Source organism: Lathyrus oleraceus, chromosome 1, assembly GCF_024323335.1.
Source record: "Lathyrus oleraceus cultivar Zhongwan6 chromosome 1, CAAS_Psat_ZW6_1.0, whole genome shotgun sequence".
NCBI classification, from domain to species: domain Eukaryota; kingdom Viridiplantae; phylum Streptophyta; class Magnoliopsida; order Fabales; family Fabaceae; genus Lathyrus; species Lathyrus oleraceus.
In genome coordinates this window covers 112,911,711-112,932,589 of record NC_066579.1, presented here as the reverse complement: position 1 = coordinate 112,932,589, position 20,879 = coordinate 112,911,711, and the positions used below count along the sequence as shown (strand labels likewise).

General features: G+C 34.0%; 2 protein-coding genes across 2 annotated transcripts; one reads left to right on the top strand and one right to left on the bottom strand.

Moving 5' to 3' along the window:
- Positions 1 to 373: 373 nt before the first annotated feature.
- On the top strand, positions 374 to 9,461 carry LOC127120417 (isoprenylcysteine alpha-carbonyl methylesterase ICME). Its single transcript, XM_051050845.1, has 11 exons — positions 374 to 661; positions 1,741 to 1,817; positions 1,897 to 1,966; positions 2,057 to 2,137; positions 6,276 to 6,350; positions 6,662 to 6,763; positions 6,856 to 6,996; positions 8,416 to 8,481; positions 8,569 to 8,712; positions 8,828 to 8,918; positions 9,016 to 9,461. The coding sequence occupies exons 1-11, from the start codon at positions 495 to 497 to the stop codon at positions 9,175 to 9,177; spliced, it is 1,176 nt and encodes a 391-aa protein (XP_050906802.1). The 5' UTR covers positions 374 to 494; the 3' UTR covers positions 9,178 to 9,461.
- Positions 9,462 to 11,148: 1,687 nt separating this feature from the next.
- Positions 11,149 to 15,115, bottom strand: LOC127115498 (protein GAMETE EXPRESSED 3). Its single transcript, XM_051047030.1, has 8 exons — positions 14,822 to 15,115; positions 13,748 to 14,077; positions 13,405 to 13,651; positions 12,962 to 13,246; positions 12,793 to 12,879; positions 12,448 to 12,480; positions 12,041 to 12,243; positions 11,149 to 11,667 (listed from the first exon to the last, which is right to left on the bottom strand). Exons 1-8 carry the CDS (start codon positions 15,056 to 15,058, stop codon positions 11,233 to 11,235), a joined length of 1,857 nt encoding a protein of 618 aa, XP_050902987.1. The 5' UTR covers positions 15,059 to 15,115; the 3' UTR covers positions 11,149 to 11,232.
- Positions 15,116 to 20,879: the final 5,764 nt, after the last annotated feature.

The window sequence follows — 20,879 nt, the reverse complement described above, 5'->3', positions numbered from 1 at the left end:
ATGCGCCAAGAGTGCTGATGCCCATATGACATGCAGGCGCCAGAGGCATTGGCGCCCACACCACAAGCAACACTAAGGCTTCAGAGGCATTGGTGCCTCCTCATGAGGACCAATGTATGCGCCAATAGCATTGACGCCTCCTCTTCATGCTTAAGGGATGCGCCAATTCATCTGACGTATCCTCTTTTAAAAGCGGTTATTTTGATAATATTTTTGAATTATTTGTTATTTTCAATTTTTTAATTTTAAAATAGTTATTTAAAAAAATTCTCATTTATAATATATACATTATGTATTTTGAAAATATTAATTTAATAAATTATTAAAGATATTTATAATTATATAAGGATTAATTATTATATTAATTTGTACTCCATTATTTATTTTTTAACGCAACCGTGTTTGATTCGCGCTACAGAAACCAAGGCATGCAATAATTAATTTTTTATTTTTCCAACCAAATCGAATCTCCTATTTCGTTACCGTCGCCGGCGATGGCATCTCCCAACAACCACCGTGAACATCTCCGGAGACTCGCCGGCAAAAACAACCACCGGCCTCGCCCTACTCGGCAACGATCTTTCACCGGAGATATTGAACACGTCGCCGCAGAAACTTACTTAATCACTCACCTCGCTTTCACGCTTCTTCGATATCTCGGGTACTTTTATTGTTTAGCTTTTTCATGAGATTATTTATTAAGTTCTTAATTTTATTTTTACGGTTACTTTTGGTTTTACTGAAACACAAAATTACCAAATTAAGTTGAGGTTTGAAGGTTTAACTTTTTTTTGAAAAAAGTGTTGTTTTGTGTTTTAGTAAGTTGGTAAATAAGTAGTCACATATCATATGAATTTATAACACAACTAATAATAAGATACTGAATTGAATTTATAGTGTTTAATAAATCCCACTAACCATGTAAGTATATGAACTTTCATACGGAAACCCTAGGCCGATGTTTCTAGATTGAACGTATAACCGGGCTTCAAACCCTTGGTCCTCGCAGTTCTGTGTGAATTTCTAGTGGCTATTATTATACCGTCTAACAATAAAAATATATATTTTTAATTCATATTTAGTTTTTTAAGGACTGCGGTAAGACCTGTTATGTTGTACGAGACATAATGTTGGGCTGTTAAGAATTAACACGAGAATAAAGTAAGTGTAACATGGATGAGGATGAAACATAATGTTGGGCGGTTAAGAATTAACACCAGAATGAGGATGTTGTATTGGATGTGTGGTAAGATTAGATAACATAACATTACAAATGAAAATGTTAGACAGTGTTCGGGTAACACCTATAGTTGAGAAGATGGTAGAAAATAGACTTAGGTGGTTTGGGCATGAAGAGAGAACACCTGTAAATTCGGTGGTAAGGAGAGTAGATCAGATGGAGAGAAGTCAAACAATTAGAGGAAAAAGAATTTATTAAGATTGACCTCGAGATTAACTATTTGGATAGAAACATAGTCTTAAATAGAATATTATGGTGAAAGTTGATCCATATTAGCCGACCCCACTTAGGGGGACGAGGCTGGGTTGTTGTATTTAATTTTTTATTTTTCAAGTTAAGTTAGCAAGAATGGAACTTAGATAGAAAATATTAGTTATAAAGTCCTGGTATAGGACTCACTCTTTATATTGATAGGCATGAAGATTATCTTGTTGTAGCAGAAATTAAATTCTGATTTGTTATCTGTGGTGTGTTTGATTTTCTATTGAAATTCTATTCAGGGTTGGTTACCGTTGGATTATGAAATTACTAGCTCTTGGATGTTATGCCATGCTACTTATGCCCGGTTTTCTACAAGGTTTGTTGAATACATTGTGCAGTTCCGCTGCTTTCGCATCTTTAGTTTTTATCTTTCTCTTACTTTTAATTTTTTGCAGTTGCATATTACTATTTCTTCTCGAGCAAGGTAAAGCGAAGCATTGTTTATGGTGATCAACCTAGAAACAGGTTAATTAAAACACTAGTAAATCTATCCTGTAATATCGATCGTTCCGTGTGCATTGAGTACCCAATTTAATGCAAATTATGGTTTTGCAGGTTGGATCTGTATCTACCTGCTGATGTCAGTGAACCTAAGCCAGTTTTGATCTTTGTAACTGGGGGAGCATGGATTATCGGGTGAGTGGATTGAAAATTTGAAATATAAATGTGGTTTTGCTTGAATTTAGGTGTTAAGCAAACTATAGTACATCCTTTTCCATGTTGAGCCTTCCCAATCCCATCTCTGCAGTGCCACACTGCTGATTTTATACGAAAATCATCCCAAACTGACCATGTACTTTGAATGTTCAGAATTGGAAGAAAACTTTGGGATAAAATTTTGAACAATTTCATTGCCTAATCTATAGTGCAAAGATTCCTATGTTGTTGGAAATGCCATGTACCTTAAAAAAGTGGCAAGCAATGTTGTTTGTGCTTTAAGTCTTTACTTGAAAATATTATAACTACATGTTATAGATGTCAATTTAAAACATACAGCAGTAGTCTTAGGTGTACATGAGACAACATAATTTATCTGCTTGTGATTGCATAGCTTCTTCAATTAAGAAGTGTGCCACGCCTGGTGGTTGAAATTGAATTTTGAAAATTCTAACAGACTTAAGGGATTTAGTTGATGTAACAATGAGTTTGAATTGTTTCATACCGAAAGTAATGCTTCAAACCAATTACTTTCGGGGAGAAGGTAATGCTTCAAACCAATTACTTTCGGTATGAGAAAGTGCAAAAAAATCAAACTTAATTGTTTCATACTGAGAAAGCAATATCAGGTCGGGTGTGTGACAAATAAATCAGTTTCCCAACCAATCTCTGATATCTCCCAGTATCAACAGAAACATTACCTTCTCTCCAAAGTTTAGCATTAGGATCCATAGGGGTATCTGCAGGACGACATCCACTCATTCCTGTTTCTTTCAACAAGTCTATAATGTATTTCTGCTGTGAAACCACAATACCATTTTTTGACCGAGCAACCTCCATACCTAGAAAATATCTCATGAATCCCAGATCCTTGATTTCAAAGTCTACTCCCAATTTCTCTTTTACTCTTGCCATTTCCACTGTATCGTCTCCAGTAAGGACAATATCATCAACATAAACAATCAGGACAACAACTTTCCCATCGTGGGAGAATTTTGTGAACAAGGTGTGGTCAGCCTGTCCTTGGATGTACCCTTGTTTCTTCATGAACTGAGTGAATTTTTCAAACCAAGCTCTAGGGGACTGCTTTAATCCATACAAAGACTTATTTAGTTTGCACACATTTGATCCAAATTTGTTTTCAAAGCCAGGAGGAATGTCCATATATATTTCTTCTTCTAGATCGCCATTAAGAAAGACATTCTTAACATCTAACTAGTGCAAAGGGCAATTCATGTTAGCAGCAAGAGACAAAAGAATTCTGACAGTGTTCAATTTTGCAACAGGAGCAAATATCTCTGAGTAATCTATACCATAGGTCTGAGTAAAGCCTTTAGCCACCAATCGAGCCTTGTACCTTTCAATTGACCCATCTGAATTATACTTCACAGTAAACACCCATTTGTATCCAACTGTCTTCTTGCCATCTGGTAGTGGCGTAACACTCCAAGTTTTGTTCTTTTCTAGAGCTTTCATCTCCTCAAGTTCAACTTCCCTCCACTTTGGAATTTCTAGAGCAACCTGTACACTTTTTGGAATTTCTACACTTGATAATTTTGAAGTGAAGATAGACATAGATGAAGACAAATTTGAATATGATATAAAATTGGAAATGGGATGTTTAGTGCAAGATCTGACAGGTTTTCTAATGGCAACAGGATCATCTATATCAGGATACAAAATACGACTCTTAGAAACAGAGATAGACTTACCTTTTCTTTTGTTAGGAAATTGATCATTCCCCGGTTCAGATTCCTGGCAGTGTTGAGATGTGGACTTGTCCTTTCCTTTATGGTGCTTTTTCACAAAAACCTTTTCTTTCCAAGTCCCGTTTCCTAATTCAAATTTGTTTTGTTGAAGTGACTCATTATTTTGTGGCATTTCAATTAGATCATCATTATCATCGTTTTCAAGATTCTCATTGTTTTCTACAAGAGAAAATGTAGGCTCGGATTCACAAGATTCCTTACTCATGGCAGAAGTAGGATCAGATAAAGAATCGCGGCCATTTTCTGTTGGTGCAGGTGTAAAAAACTTAGAATTTTGTGATATTGGTAAAGATAAGTTATTTAAAAAACTCATGTCCTCAATTTGAAACGAGTCTTCGTTTATCTCCCCCCCTTGAAGATGAGTGTCATCAAAAAAATGTTTATTTTCAAAGAATGTAACATCCATAGTGACAAACATTTTCTTATTTTTTGGATCAAAACATTTATATCCTTTTTGGGTTGGGGAGTATCCAACAAAGACACATTTTATAGCACGTGGCTCAAGTTTTCCAACATTTTTATGTTCATGAACAAAGGCTGTGCAACCAAAGATTTTTAAAGTCAAATCAGTTAAAACACGAGTACTAGGAAAACATTCTTTGAAGACGTTAATAGGAGTTTGAAATTTGAGAATTTTAGAGGGCATTCTGTTAATTAAATACGCAGCTGTTAAAACAACTTCGCCCTACAAATAATTTGGTAATTTATTTGAAAAAAGTAGAGCTCTAGCAACCTCTAGTAAATGTCTATTTTTCCTTTCGGCCACTCCATTTTGTTGAGGAGTATTAGGGCATGAACTTTGATGTACAATCCCATTTTTTAGAAAAAAATCACCCAGGATAGTGTTAAAATATTCTTTGCCATTATCACTTCTAAAGATTTGGATATTTGTTTGAAATTGATTCTGCACCATTAAAACAAAATTCTTTACAGCCTGACAAACATCTGATTTCCCCTTTAACAAGTACACCCAACATACTTTTGTATGGTCGTCTATAAATGTGATAAACCATTTTTTGAGAGAGAGTGTACTTGTACGGTTAGGGCCCCAAACATCACTGTGTATAATAGAAAAAAGTTTTGATGGTTTATAAGGTTGTATTGAAAACTGGGAATGATGATGCTTTGCAAATTCACATGCTTCACATTTAAACGAAGAAAAGTTTTTATTGTGAAATATCTTAGGAAACAAGTGTTTTAAGTAACGAAAACTAGGATGACCTAATCTTAAATGCCATACCATAATGTTGTCATCTTTATTATTCAAAACAGAAAAAGATTCAAAGCAGGAATTTATTGTTTTTGAAGGTAGTTGTGATGCAGATCCAATTTCAAGGTAGTAGAAAAATTTGAGAGGAGTTTTGAATATCAGAATATGTTTCCTTAACAGCTTCCTAAACATCCTTTGCGGAAGGTAAAAACATGTAAGGCTTACCTATTCCAGTTTCCATAGGAGCTTACCAGCCACGCAATAATTAAGGAGTTTTCCGACTTCCATTGTTTGTAACGAGGGTCTCCTGTTGCCGGTTCAGCTACTGCTCCTGTTAAGAAATCAATTTTTCCTTTGCTATCCAATACCAATCGAACGATTTGAGCCCATTCATTGTAGTTATTCCCATTCATTTTAGGGATATTAACCTTGAGGGAGTATGAGGAACCCTCTTGATCATTACCGCCTATGTTGGAATAATCGTCACCAAAAACAATGTTGTTCCTGTTTCCATTATTGCCGTCATTACTGCCCGGCGGTTCCTCATGTACACCGTTTCCGCGGCCACCGCCGTTTCCACGGCCGAAGCCCGAATCAGATTGTTGTTGGTCGCCATTACTGCTATTGTTTATGACTACCGGCGGTTCCTCATGTATACCATTTCCGCGGCCACCGCTGTTTCCACGGCCGAAGCCCGAATCAGATTGTGGTTGGTTGCCATGGTTGGATTCAGTGTAGGCTTGTGATAGGGGAGGCCACCGGATGTTGTCATTCGCCATAGGAGGTTAACCGGGTATGTGAATTGGGTCGAACAAAAAATATTGGGAAATTTTATGGTAACCCCTAACCCAACAAAAATAGGTTGAGGAAAGCTTTTACGGTAACCCCTAACCCAGTGCTCTGATACCATATTGAAAAAAATAGGTAAAAGCTGTTATATTTTATTCGTCAGCCTTAACTGGTTTATATAGTGAAGATACAATTATTACAATTTTTTTTTCTTAATTGAGGATAAAGAAAAATAAAGGTAGTATTAAAGACAATAATAAAATCGGAAATAATATATTTTTCATCGATATGCATTTATACCTATGTTCATCTATATATTTTTAATTGATTTTACTGGATTTTGATTCAGGTATAAAGCATGGGGCTCCCTTTTAGGACTACAGTTGGCAGAAAGAGACATTATGGTGGCATGCATTGATTACAGGTACCTGGTCTAAGTCAAGAAGTGCAAGATTGAGTCTACAATTTACCTTTGGTCCGACTTTCTCTATGTTTGAGGTATTCTGGTGGACAAATTGGGTGCTTTGTAGTCCATTACTATTTTAGGGCATCGAGTCCTGACTATGCATAAATTTTTCCTCACACTATTTCCTAAACTTAATCATGCTCAGTAGCATATAAGTGTTAAAAAACTTAAAAGCATAAAGGGTAGAAACTAACATATTTGGTAGAATTAATTTGAAAAGCTTATGCTATCTTTAGCAGTTAAAATATCTTCTTTACTTTTGAATGCAGAAATTTTCCTCAAGGAACCATCAGTGACATGGTAAATGATACTTGTCAGGGAATTTCCTTCGTCATTAACAACATAGCCAGTTATGGAGGTGACCCTAATAGGTGACATTCTACTGTCATGCATTATTCTCTTTCATATGGTATTTTTATACATTGAGATTGATATTTCCTTTTTGTTGATAACTATGTAATAGGATTTACCTTATGGGACAATCTGCTGGTGCACATATTTCATCTTGTGCTTTATTGGAACAAGCAGCCATAGAATCTGGAAATCGAGATAGTGTTTCTTGGAGCGTTTCTCAGATAAAAGCTTATTTTGGTTTATCAGGAGGGTAAGATATTTTTTCAAAAGTCCCTGTTGGCATCTTCTGCAATAATACTAGAAAACGGTCATTTTCAATAATATATCTCATTTCTTTTTGGTTTGTCTAGAAAACGGTCATTTTCAATAATATATCACAGTTCTTTTTGGTTTGTCTAGAAAACCTAGTTGGGGAATAATTGCTTATAAGTTCCAGTTTATTGAAAGAGAACCTGACATAAAACGACCATGAAATTTAAACAAAAAAAGGAATAGAAATGAGGGAACATTAGGTGATAAAGGACTAACAAGTGCATGAGATATAAGTGTTGCGGAGAAGAGAATATTGTGTTGGATAAGTGGCCACATTAAAAAAGATAAAATAAAAAACGAATGTATCCAAGAGAAATCAGAACTGGTTCCTATTGCGGTAAAGATGGTAGATTATGCATACAATGATTTGAGCGCAAACAGAGTTTTAGTTAGAAATGTTGGTCAATAGAGGATAGCCACATTGGATATATCAAGAACTAGAAAACTCTTATATCAAATCAATAAAAAGGATTTAGATCTAAATAAATTGACTGAAAAATTAGTTTGAGAAAACACAACGACATTTTGACAGGACAATAAAGAAATTAGACATTAGCACAACAACATCATGTGATCCATGAGCTGATACACCATCTACCGGGAAACTTATTTGCTTTTTGTTGTTTAGAAGTTTTCTGCCTTAGGTGACCATATTGCTGATTTGATACGCCTTTTCCTCGTGTGGCGGAGATTTCAGATCCTGAATATATTCAAAATCCGTTCCCGCGATGGAAAACACTCGCGGTGACTTTTAATATCAGACCATTATGTTTTACGAGAGCTGGTCCATTCTCCAACCTCCAATTAAGTTACTCTCACAACACTTAGTTACGGCTTCTTTTAGTCCAACCTCCTATAACTAAGTGTTTAAAGCATATTTGGTGCACCATGTTTTAGCCGACGTCTATCCTCGTTGAGGTGTATTGAAGCCTAATTTTGCAAGTTTCAGTTATGCCCTTAGGCAATTGATAGTATTTCAAGATAAGGGAAGGCCATTTAGCAAGTTTATTTGGTGTATGGATACTAGTGATCATGGTGATGTCCATCAAGCCTAGCTTTGCAAATTGCACCCACTATTTGCTGAGCCATCAAACTTTTTAATCTATATGCTTAATGTGATGGGAAAATTGGTGGAGTCTCTCAGTCTAATGTTCTGTCTCTTGTATGTTTCAAATAATCAATTTTATGTTGACTTTGCTGTTCACAAGGCAAAGGGATTTAGAAAATGGGTTTCAGGCTTATTTTGTGAGAACAAGTCCGGTCACGACTGACAACTGTCCTGCTGAATTTTGTTCCCTGATCAATTGGTTTATATATGGAAAAGGATCGTCAGTTAACCCTTTCAACATATGTGCAGATACAACTTATTGGATTTAGTTGATCACTTTCACAATCGTGGCTTGTACCGTTCCATCTTTTTAAGGTATGTCCCGAGTAACATTACTTAGTTTCATTTCGGCTGCGGTGTGCTAAATTATTGTTCAATCGTAATAACTTATTATCACTATAGTATAATGGAAGCTGAACAGTCTTTGAAGAAATTTTCTCCGGAACTCAAAATTCAAGACCCTTGCATCAAAGATTCCATTCCTCTCTTGCCCCCTATGTTTCTTTTCCATGGAACCGGTGATTATTCCATACCTTCAATTGCCAGGTGAGTGTGCAGACTTGGAATTCATTGATGTCACACTCTTTTAGCACATTTGGAAAAACTACTGCCGGTCTTAATGATGAACTTTCGAGCTGTATTACTAAGTGATTGTTTGCAGTGAACGGTTTGCTGATGCTCTTACGAAGGCAGGGGCAAGAGCTGAGGTGATTCTATATGATGGAAAAACACATACAGATTTGTTTCTTCAAGTAGGTTAAAATTTATGCCAAATTCTCTTTGTCTAACTTCAACAAAAAAAAATTGTTTTGTCTAATAAGCTTTCTTAATATCAACTATGCTGCACAGGATCCACTCCGAGGTGGTAAAGAGGACCTATTTGAACATGTAGTTTCTATAGTACATGCCAATGATAGCGATGCTCTTGCAAAGGACGCCATGGCACCGCCAAGAAGACGGCTTGTTCCTGAGATTTTATTAAAGTTAGCTCACAATATCAGTCCCTTCTAAGATTGTTACTGACTGGATTATCATCCTCTATGGCTTAGCTTTTTCTATATTGTGTTTTTGTATTTCTTATTCATAAACTTCTCCTCTGGTTTTAGTATAAATGTATACCTCAACGCAAACTCTTCATTTATTCTGTCACACACACCATATTTATTGGGGGTATAGGTTAAGATTCCTTATAAATGTAGCCTATCAGAATGCAGGGTGTTACATTCATTTACTCTATCCACTTTTATACGTCAAATTTAATTACTAATTTGAAAGTGAAGTAATTTATTGTGCTATTCTTTGTGTTTGATATCATTAATTTGAAAGTCTAATATTTATGTCTAATTTATTAGTTTTTAAAGATCAAACCCATACTTTTTAAGGGGAATCATCTGTTTTAGATTATTAAAAAAATTGTTCATTTTGAATATTTATGTCTCCAAATATAGGACTCTTTTGAAAAAATTATGGAAATTAAAAAAAGCTGATAGAAATATTAATTGATACTCCCTCCATCCCGTAAATTTCATCTTTCTAGATTCATTAAATAACTAATGTATCTAATTTATATATAGATTAGATATATTAATTATTTAATGAATCTAAAAAGATATTGATTTTACAAATTTGTTTTTTAAAATGTAAAGTTAATTTAAGAATCTGGAAACATCAAAAATCTATCCATCATTATTGTATTTTCATGTTTGTTTTTTTGTCAAACATCTTAAAATTGAGTATTCATTGCGCAACATTAGAAATTAATCTCTCGAACTCGAGAGTCACAATGTTTGCATATCTCTCTCTCAAGAATTTTAATTCAAATAAAAACTATATTATTAAAGTTTCTTCTACCATATAGTAATATCATAAATTATGTTGTGTTTCAAATTACTTTAATCTGCTTCCCAATAAAAAGAATTACAAAAGTTAATACTATAATATTGTAAAATTTAAATATGTTATGTTCTACTATCAAAATTTCTCAAAATATATTTCCAATATATATCTGCATTTTCTTTGATGAAAAATATACAGTAGAACTTCTTTTTCGGTTAAATCAAAATATTTTAAGAATTTTCTAACGCATTTATACTTTCAAATTTATGAATGATTGGGTTAATTTTTAAAATAAAAAATATCTCTGATTATTGTTTTGTTCTTATTTTACTTTTTTTTATACATTCATCAAGTTATTTGTTCGTAGTTTAATAACACACTTAAGAAACAAATTATAAATGTGCAAGACCAGAATTCTTTGAATTTTGATGTAAAAGATCTATAGACGGAATTAACAATTTAGATAATATATCCAAATCTATTCCTTCTTGGCTGAAAGAAATTCCAATGGACCCAACGAAGAAAGTAAATAGTACTAATATAAGCATAGAAAATATCATAGTATTGTCTGATTCATGAGGATAAAAAAAAGGAATGTTTTTAGTACCAAAATGGGTACTATCAAGAAAAAGATGTCTTATGCTTTTGACATTTCGATTTCTTCGATTGTTCCTAAATATTACTTTCATTCTCTTTTATAAATAAATTTTAATTTAATTTTCAATAAATGATGCATTTATATTATTTATACATAAGATATATTAATTATTCAACAAATCTAAAAATCAAAATGTTACTTATAAAAGAGAACAAAAGGGAGTACACCTTTAGTATTTAACAAGTTTGAACCATCAATATATTTTTGTACCATTTATATTTGACATGTAAATTCCATGATTTTTCATGCATAATAATCTCGCATCTCCTAAGAATATGTATACAGTTTTTAAGAGCGTAAATCAAATTTAAAGATTCATGCATAATAATCTTCCATCTCCTAAGAATATGAATACAGTTATGATTGAGTTTGTCATTCAAAAAGAAGTAACAACCGCTTAGATTCCATTTTGTGTAATCATAAAAAGTTTTTTTAATAAATTTTTTAAAATATAATTTACATTTACAAGGAAATCATCATATTGCTAGTACTTCTTAATTACATGTATGATATTTATCACCTAATTACATGGCTAACTATGTTACATGAATATATTTGCTACAACTTTCAAGTCAATTCACATTTAAAGGATTTATGAAATACTGATCATTGCTTGAAGTTGAAGGAACCTCTACCATAGGTTTTTTTCCTTTGTCCTTATCACATAATTCTAGTACCTCAAACATGTTTGTCTCTCCTTCAATACTGTTTTCACTAGATGTATCACTCAATGTGTGAAACATTGTTAGCTTCTGCTTCTTTTCACCTTGAAATGAATAGCTTTTTCCTTTTCCAATCTGTAAAGGAAGCATAGATTTTTGTTGTGTGTTAGTCCTGTCCCTCCCTAAACTATAGGTAGTTGATAACTTCCTATCTATGCATTCCTTTTTTCTTACTATATCACCCAACTTTTGGTAAACTTCATTGTCTACTGATTCCTCTGCAGCTTTTTTCTCAAGCTCAGTAATTGTCTTAACCAAAGCTTTCTTTTGAAGCTGAAGAGAACACTGAAAATGGTCCAAAGGTTATAAACATGTGAGTTATGAAAGAAGATAGATTCTTACTTGGTGAAGAAAGACGGTCTAATTATTGAGAATCGAGAATTTTTAGATAGGTCCATAAACTCGTCAATAATTTGTAACTTGGTCTTTGAGCTCTAATTTGTAATTGAGTCCTTGATTTTGAGCGACTCAATCACTTAAAAGTTCAGGAACTCAATTTCAAATTACGGACAAGTTCAAGGACTTAGCTACAAATAATTTAGTTCATGAAACTATTTAAAATTCACAAATAGTTTAGAGAGATCAACTAAGTAATTCAACTAAGAAAGAGTGAGAAGAAGGAGGACAAGAACAAAAAAACAGAAGGATTTCGACTTACTCGCTTGTCGAGGAAACTTCCAAGGCCTTGATCTCGAAGTTTCTTTTTTGCCCAGAATGTACAGCAGAATCTTACAAGACCAATTAGTAGCACCAACATAAATGACTCAAACAGCAGAAACAGTTCTATAGTCCTTTCATTGCCTGAATAGATGTTGACAAGCTTATTCCTTGCTTGAGAGCAGCTAGATGCAAGCTTCTGACCTATGAAGTGATCAAAAATCACTTATAATAAATTTGTTCTTAAAATATAGCAAACTAGAAGGAATTCTAATCAATAATAGATGGAAAAATATAGCAGGTCGAAATTTGATGATATGACACAACGTGTGTGTTTAGGATTTGTGATTAAAGTAGTGGTAAACAAAGTGACTATTTATCGAATGGTGGTGTAGAAAAGATCTTTACCGGAAGTACGGCATGGCAGCGGGGTATCCACCCCTGCATTGAATGTCAGGACCAAGCTGTTAGTTCATTCAAACAAACTACTTTGCTACTGTTAGAATATCATATGAAATATCTCAGAATATATGTTGAGATATAATCTAATAGCTACGAGCATATAACTTGCAATAAATGTTTATCGTATAAGTGTTTATGTATTCGCGCGCTATTTCTATATAAAAAAAAGAATAAATGTGTTTATAGAATAAATGTTTATCAAATAAGTGTTTATGTATTCACGCGCTATTTCTCTGTAACAAAAAAGAAAATAAAGTCCAATTATGATTACTTAAGAGATTGCGCTCTTACTTGAGGCAGCAAGAAATGTAAGAAGAATCTCCTCATTCACAACAAATTGACTTAGATCACTCTTGGATAATAAAGTTGAAACTTGACCTGAATTGAATCAAATCAATCACTTAGAAAGTAAGAAAGCTTTCTTCTATGCAACGAGAAAACGAAAACGAAAAACAGGTACCGGGATAGACTTCAGACCAATAGATTGATCCAGTTGCAGGAACCAACATAGTGAAGATTGCAGCTTTCGGTCGAATTGCCGAAACAGAAGTGTATTCGCCAATACTGTGGCTAACTTTTCCTTCCATCTCTATCTGTGAACTGTAGACAGCAAATCCAGAACAATCAAGAAAAGGACCAACTTGAACAATAGAGTTCTCTGTATTTCTTCTTGAGAATTTCTTGAGTACCCCGGTTGGCGAAAACGAGTAAAGGAATCCATCCAATGAACCAATAGATATCCATCCTGCTTATATACCAGTATCGTTAAATTTATGGCGCTATATCGTAGCATAATTTAATCAAATTGTTATTGTTCCGTGATAAGCTATGTAGTACAAAATGTTGTCAAATAGCAGCATTGTCACATAGCGAAATTTGAGTCCACAACAGGAAGTGGCTTACCATTAGAGTCCACAACAGGAGCACAGTCAATTTTGCTTAATGGCCCAACACTACCCTGCCACAAGATATTACCCGAAAAGACATCGATAGCTAGTACAAGAGCTCTTGTTGGCACTGTTACATACAGGTGACCATTGTTTCCAGGAGTTATGGTGAAATTTTTGTCCAATGAACTAAAATCTTGTATCCATCTAAAGTCACGGCCACGAACCGACAAACTATATAGTTCTCCTTCCGTGTTCGCAATCTGCAAAATGGAAAAACATATTCTTTCAAAGAGGTCATACGAATAAGCCAGAGAAACGACATGAATGGTTTCATATGTAACATGAGTAAGCCTTACATAAATACTAGCCTCGCATTGATCAAGCACGGGAACTGATGAAAAGGAACAATCTGTAAGATTTTTCTTGCATCCTTGACGGTAACCGAACTGGTAAAGCAGAGGTCCTACACTCCAAAGTAAACGTCCGTGCGGTTGATATGCAAAGAGTCCGTGATTCTTTATATTGATGAATACAGTTGAGCTTAATGTGCTTACTGAGAGTCCAACAATTTCAGATTCTGCCTTTTGTCCTGGTTCTGGACCAAAGAAAAGTTCTACCGCAGGCTCAGAAGTTTCTATGTTTCCATAACTAATCTTCAATATTCTATTTTCAGCTACCAAGTAAATCTGCAATTGCCTTACAAGAATTAATAACAACCATCACCATACTCTCCCAGAGTTATGTTAATGAATGAGTAAAATCAGCGCAAAACAGAAATAGATCAAGCAAAAAAGTAACCTTGCAACAGCAAAATCATGAAATTGACTAAACAAGACAAGCAGTAAATAATTTCAATCCTTGAAATTCAATTATCTAAACAGAAACCTAGCACTACTATGCAGAGAATAATTTCAGAGCAAAAACATATTTATGCAGATTGATAAATGTAAAGGCACAGCAAATTTGAGTCTACATTCCTTTTTCTATGCTAAAAATTATGCCTTTTTGTATCCAGCATAACTCAAGCACACAAAATCAGTTTGTGAAATGAGGGTTATCCAACCCTCAAAAGCATTACAAAAACCTAAGCAACCTTGTATTTTCCCTACACAACTAGTATTTTAAAAACAAGACGGTTCAACCAATTGAATTGTGAGCCAGCACCGTCTACTGTTATTTGAGCAGTTTGGTCGCCCGGTTTCTTCCTGGTTCCAGCAACTTGATTCAGTTAAACAATAACGCAAACACCTTGCAGGGTCGATGTCCGAATAAATTTTCAAAATCTTGGCCGCAATAATTAACACACGCCCGATCACAACATTGACACGTCAATATCAATAATAATTTTTAAAATATAAGTAATTGAATATAATCAAATTCAAATAAAATATACAAGAGTAGCACCATATTGAAACCAAAAAGTGAGTGACCTTTCGATGACCAGCGTGAAGAGGTGCCATATGAAGATTACATGTGTAGTCAAGACGAATAGACCAAGCAATAGTACCATTGGTTTCAAATGCGAGAAAGGTTTTATGAGAACAAACATAGATTCTTCCATCGTCTCCAATGAGAGGTTTTGAAAGCCAATGACGCGTAGAAACAGAATGCAGAGAAGGAACGAATTGTAACAATACAAAGAGAAGAAGTAACAAATTTTTTGACATTGTTAAATAATGAACCAAAAATTTGGAACTCAAGAGAGAAACAATGGTTATAAAGCAGTTTCATAACTGGAAAAAAAAAACAGTTGAGAAAAATTCAAATATTTAAATCTATATAAATTATCCTTTAAATAATTTAATATTTACTAAAAAAAATCATATTAATGATAACTGTAGACACAGTAGAAAAAGAAGAAACTTATATCTATGCATTGTTTTCTCTGCGGAACAGTTTCTTTTCATGTTAGCGGCAACTGCTTTCTTACAAATATGAATATTTTAATTGTGAAGCACTGCAACCATGAGCAAATTTGGGAAATTGTCTATACCATATAGCTAAATTTTAGAAGTCAATTGTTGATCTTTTAATGGTTAAGACCAAACTCAATATCATGTCCATTTTCATCTCCAATTATTCTTTTCATGGGTATGCAACAATGTTGTTTTGTATTATTGGGTTAAATACTCTTCGTTGAATTTTATAAGATAAACATAACTATCATATTAAGTGTTTGCTGTTGAGTTTAAGAGTTTTATTGAATCAATATATTGTTTTTCAATTTTGATACCTCATCTTTTTTAGTTTAATGTGGTCACTATGTTGTATGAGAGTTTTGGTTTGCTTTAGTCTCTTCTATTTTATTGATTTTTGATGGTTTCGATTTTGAAAAATTTACCACAAGGAAAATTATCGAGACGAGTCGCGTATTAGGTCGTTTTTTAAGACGTTTCGCCGTACTGTCAATAATTATGCAATGCAGTCGAATTTCGACGATGTCTACAGGATAAAACAGTCCGTTCAATTTTACGATTATCACTTGCATTGTAATAAATCGTTCAAAGAAATACACCTTCAGATGGTATTTAAACCACTCGTCGTATCTGGGAAAAAAAATCAGTCGTTGATGGCACAATAGGTCACTCGAAAAGTAAAGATGAATAGAAATAATTTGAGATGAAGAGAATAAAGAGGGAGAAAAGAGATTCTAAAAATTCAGAAAACTGGAGCAAACTGCAACTGAGCTGAGGAATCCTATTTATGGGTAAAAGATTTAACTGAGTGGAGAGAAAATAGTGAAAGGGAGTTACTTAGTCAAACTAGGTTAAAACTAGGTTTTGATGAGTGACATCTTATAAATATTAATTAATTAGTTTCCACCTAATTAACTTCCATTAATTAATAGGATGACTCTTTCAAATTCACATCAATTTTTCAACAACCCTCCACTTGAATTTAAAAGGTGATTTTAGAAGTAACGTCAAATGTTTCTAAGATTGTGCATAAGCAAAGGTGTCTACGACTTGAACCTTTGCGTAACAAGTAAGATTTTGATTCAACAAGAGTGACACAATTGTCTTGAACTTTATCTCAGACATCAGACTCACACACAACCTTTTCTTAAGGTGTATTCTAATGGCATGTGATTTAATGGTCCTGCACGCGTATCCCGGTTTAGTGAAGGCTCTAGGAATTCTGCCCCGAAATTCCATAGGAATCGGCCTAAGTTCCACAATCACAAAGATGAGTCTATCAAGAGTACTCTTGTAGCCTAGGTACTCCCTCATACAAAATATAGATCTCATTAAGAGCTTTTATCATCCCATCCTCTTATTACTCCAGGATTCATGCTTCACTTACATGATCATCTCATTTTACTCATAACTTGTTATTATCCATTGAACCTATTTCTTTGGATCTTCAGTCATCTAGGTCGGGTTACCATCATGAGCAACTCATTTCTTTATAGGCATTAGTCACATCTTCTTAGATGTATCGTGGACTTTCTCTCTAACTAATCCTTTCGTCAAAGGATCTGCTAAATTTTCATCAGTGCGTACATGATCCACTCTTACAGCTCCTTTAGAGATACAATATCTAATGGTGATGTTCTTTCTTTTTATTTGACGTCTTTTTCCATTATAATAACGGTTCTCAATTTTTGCAATAGCCATGGTACTATCGTAGTGGATCAACACAACTGACATAGGTTTTTACCATAAGGGGATCTCAGCTAGTAAGCGTCGTAACTAACTTGCTTCTTCACTAGTTGTGGCTAGTGCTATCATCTCAGACTCCTTTGTGGATTGAGACAGGATAGTCTGTTTCTTTGATTTCCAAGATACTGCTCCTCCAGCTATACTAAATATATAGCCACTTGTATCTTTGGAATAATCCGATAAGGTGTTCCAATTTGCATCATTATACCCTTCTAATACAACAAGAAATTTCTGATAATGTAGGTCGAGATCCATGGTCTTTTTCATGACTCTCTCAATAGTGTGTCAGTGCTCGTTACTCGGTCTACTCGTAAACCTACACAACAGTCCTACAACATATGAAATATCGAGTCTAGTACAATCAGGAGCATACCTAAGACTGCCAATGATGCTCACATATTCTGTTTGTCTGACACTTTCACCAGTGTTCTTAAACAACTTGAACTTGGATCATCTGGTGTGCATGCAGGTTTACAGTCAAAGTATCTATATTTCTTTAAGATCTTCTCCATATAGTCTGATTGATCCAAAGAAATTCCTTGTTAGGATCTCGTGATCTTGACACCAAGGATCACATTTGTTTCTCCGAGGTCTTTCATGTCAAAGTTGTTGCACAACAATGATTTCACATCATTGATGGTCTGAATGTTTGATCCAAATATGAGTAGATCGTCAACATAGAGACATATGATAGTGCAGATGCGATTCTCATTTTTGTAATAAATGTATTTGTCACTTTCATTCACTTTGTACCCATTCGATATCATTAAGTCATCAAAATTTTCATGCCATTATTTAGGAGCTTGTTTTAGTCCATATAGAGAATTGTCTAACTTACAGACCTTATTTTCTCGTCCATAGATCACAAACTCTTCCGGTTGTTCCATATAGATTTTTACTTCTAAGTCACCATTTTAAAAAGTTGTTTTAATATCCATTTGGTGTACTATTAAGTTATAAATAGCAGTTATTAAAATAAGTACCCTAATGGATGTAATTCTAATGAATGGAGAAAAGGTGTCAAAGAAATCTATGTTTTCTCTTTGTCTAAAACCCTTGGCTACAAGGCGAGTCTTGTATTTATCAATAGTTCCATCAAGTTTTAGTTTCTTTTTCAAAATACATTTACAACCAATTGATTTGCAACCAGGAGGTAAGTCTACTAAGTGCCAGGTCTTGTTAGTTTATAGAGATTCTATCTCATCATTAATGGCCTCTTGCCATAAATCTGCATCTAGAGATGACATGGCTTCTTGAAGATTTATTGGATCTTCTTCTACATTATAAGCCGCATAATCGAGTCCATAGTCTTTAGAAATTCTTACTCTTTTACTTCGCTGAAGTTCTGTTTCTACATTGTCGTTGCTTTCTGTGCTTCTAATCATGAGAATGTGACTCGATTGAGTGCCCTCACTATTTCTTGATTTGAAAGGAAATTTGTCTTCATAGAATTCAACATCATTTGATTCTATGATCACTTTTGCATTTAGGTCATAAAACCTATATGCCTTATTGTTTGTTGCATACCCAATAAATACACATTCACAAGCTCTACTAGCGAGTTTAACTCGTTTGGGATCCAGAATTCTGACATAAGTCAGACAACCCCAAGTTCTCAAATAAGACAAGTTCGGTTGTCTTTTATTTTATATCTCATAAGGAGAGATATTACTTTTTGACTTGGGAACTCTATTCAGGGCATAACAAACAGTCAATAAAATTTCTCCCCACCAGTGAGGTGCAGCACCAGAATTCATCATAATTGCAACAACAAGTTCAATAAGAGTTATATTATTTCTTTCTGCTTTACCATTCATTTCAGGAGAATATGGAGCAATCATTTCATGTACAATTCCATGTTTACTATAAAAATCATTACATAACCCATAATCGTATTAAGTTCCTCTATCACTACGAAATCTCTTAATCTTATTACTAAGTTAATTCTCAATTTTAGTTACATACATCTTAAACATGTCAAGCGTTTCACTTTTATTCTTCATTTAGTACACATAAGTATAATCAGAACAATCGTCAATGAAGGTGATAACATTTACTATTTCTAGTTAAAGTTCCATCTAATTCGCATATATCAGAGTGTATAAGATTTAGGGGATCAAATTCTATAATGATTGATTTATGTGAAGTCTTACTTATTTTAGTTTGACTACAATATTCATATTTATTTGAATCATTGACATTTAATTTAGGGATTATGCCTAAGTTGCATGTATTAGAAATAACTCGCTTATTAACATGATAAAGTCTAGCATGTCAAATATTAAAATCACACAGAGAGTAAATAGAAGGAGAAATTTTATTCAATTCAACATTCAACTTAAACATGTCGTCAGTGACATACCCTTTCCCAATAAAAATACTATTCTTAGTGATAGTGTACAAATCTGCCCCAATAGACTGACTAAATTCTGCCTTATTTAAAAGAAAACCAGAAACAAGATTCTTCCTAATTTCAGGAACATGCATGACGTCCTTCAAGATCAAAGTCTTTCGTGAGGTGAAGTTCAACTCAACATCTCCAATTCCAACAACATTAGTGGTGTGAGCATCTTCGAACAACATTTTCTTATCTTCAGCATTCGTGTATGTCTTGAACATAGCACGAACATAACAGACATGATGTGAGGCGCCAGTGTCTACCCACCAACTATCACTTCCACCAACCATGTTGATTTCGGTGATCATAGTAATGAATTTCTCATCAGTCAGGTTAACATGTGCACTAGAGCCAACAGATTTAGGTCTGCTCTTACATTTCTCAACCATATGACCCAGTTTTCCACAATTAAAGCAAGTGAAGATCGGAGCGTCATTTCTTTGAGGTGGTGGTTGTTGTCTAGTAATCGGAGCATATGGGGCCCTTGAGGGATTCCCATTCTTAATTCGGTTCACAATATTGCAGTTCTGATTCTTTAATGGTTTGCCTGTATTCTTCATAACCACACCGAATCTCTTGTTGTTGTTAGAAACAACTAAGACTTCATCTTTCTGATCTTGTCTCATAGCTTCCTCTTCAATTCGTAGGCGAGTGATCAGACTCTCGATTGAAAACTCTTTTGTTTTGTGCCAAAGCAAATTTTTGAAATCTTTCCAACCAGGGGGCAGTTTGTCAATTATAACAACAATTTGAAATTGTTCATCGAGAGGCATACCTTCAATTATGATTTTGAAAAATGTATTTGATGTTGATCAAACACCTTTTATTTTAGTATTTTTGAAAGGGTAGCTTTAATGGTCATTTTGTCTTTTTGGATTAACAATTATGCATAAACTAAAAATACAATAAAGTAAACTAAAAAATAAATCAATAAAAAAAACTAACAAAAATAATAAAAGGGAGGGGACACACTATCAACACAAGAGGTAAAAGAATTAAAAAAAGCTAAAGGAAATAAAAGAAATAACATAAATAAGACTTCAGAACCGCACCGAATCTCTTGTTGTTGTTAGAAACAACTAAGACTTCATCTTTCTGATCTTGTCTCCTAGCTTCCTCTTCAATTCGGAGGTGAGTGATCAGACTCTCGATTGAAAACTCTTTTGTTTTGTGCCAAAGCAAATTTTTAAAATCTTTCCAACCAGGGGACAGTTTGTCAATTATAACAACAATTTGAAATTGTTCATCAAGGGACATACCTTCAGTTATGATTTTGAAAAATATACTTGATGTTGATCAAATACTTTTTATTTTAGTATTTTTGAAAGGGTGGCTTTAATGGTCATTTTGTCTTTTTGGATTAACAATTATGCGTCAACTAAAAATAGAATAAAGTAAACTAAAAAATAAAATAATAAAAAAAGCTAA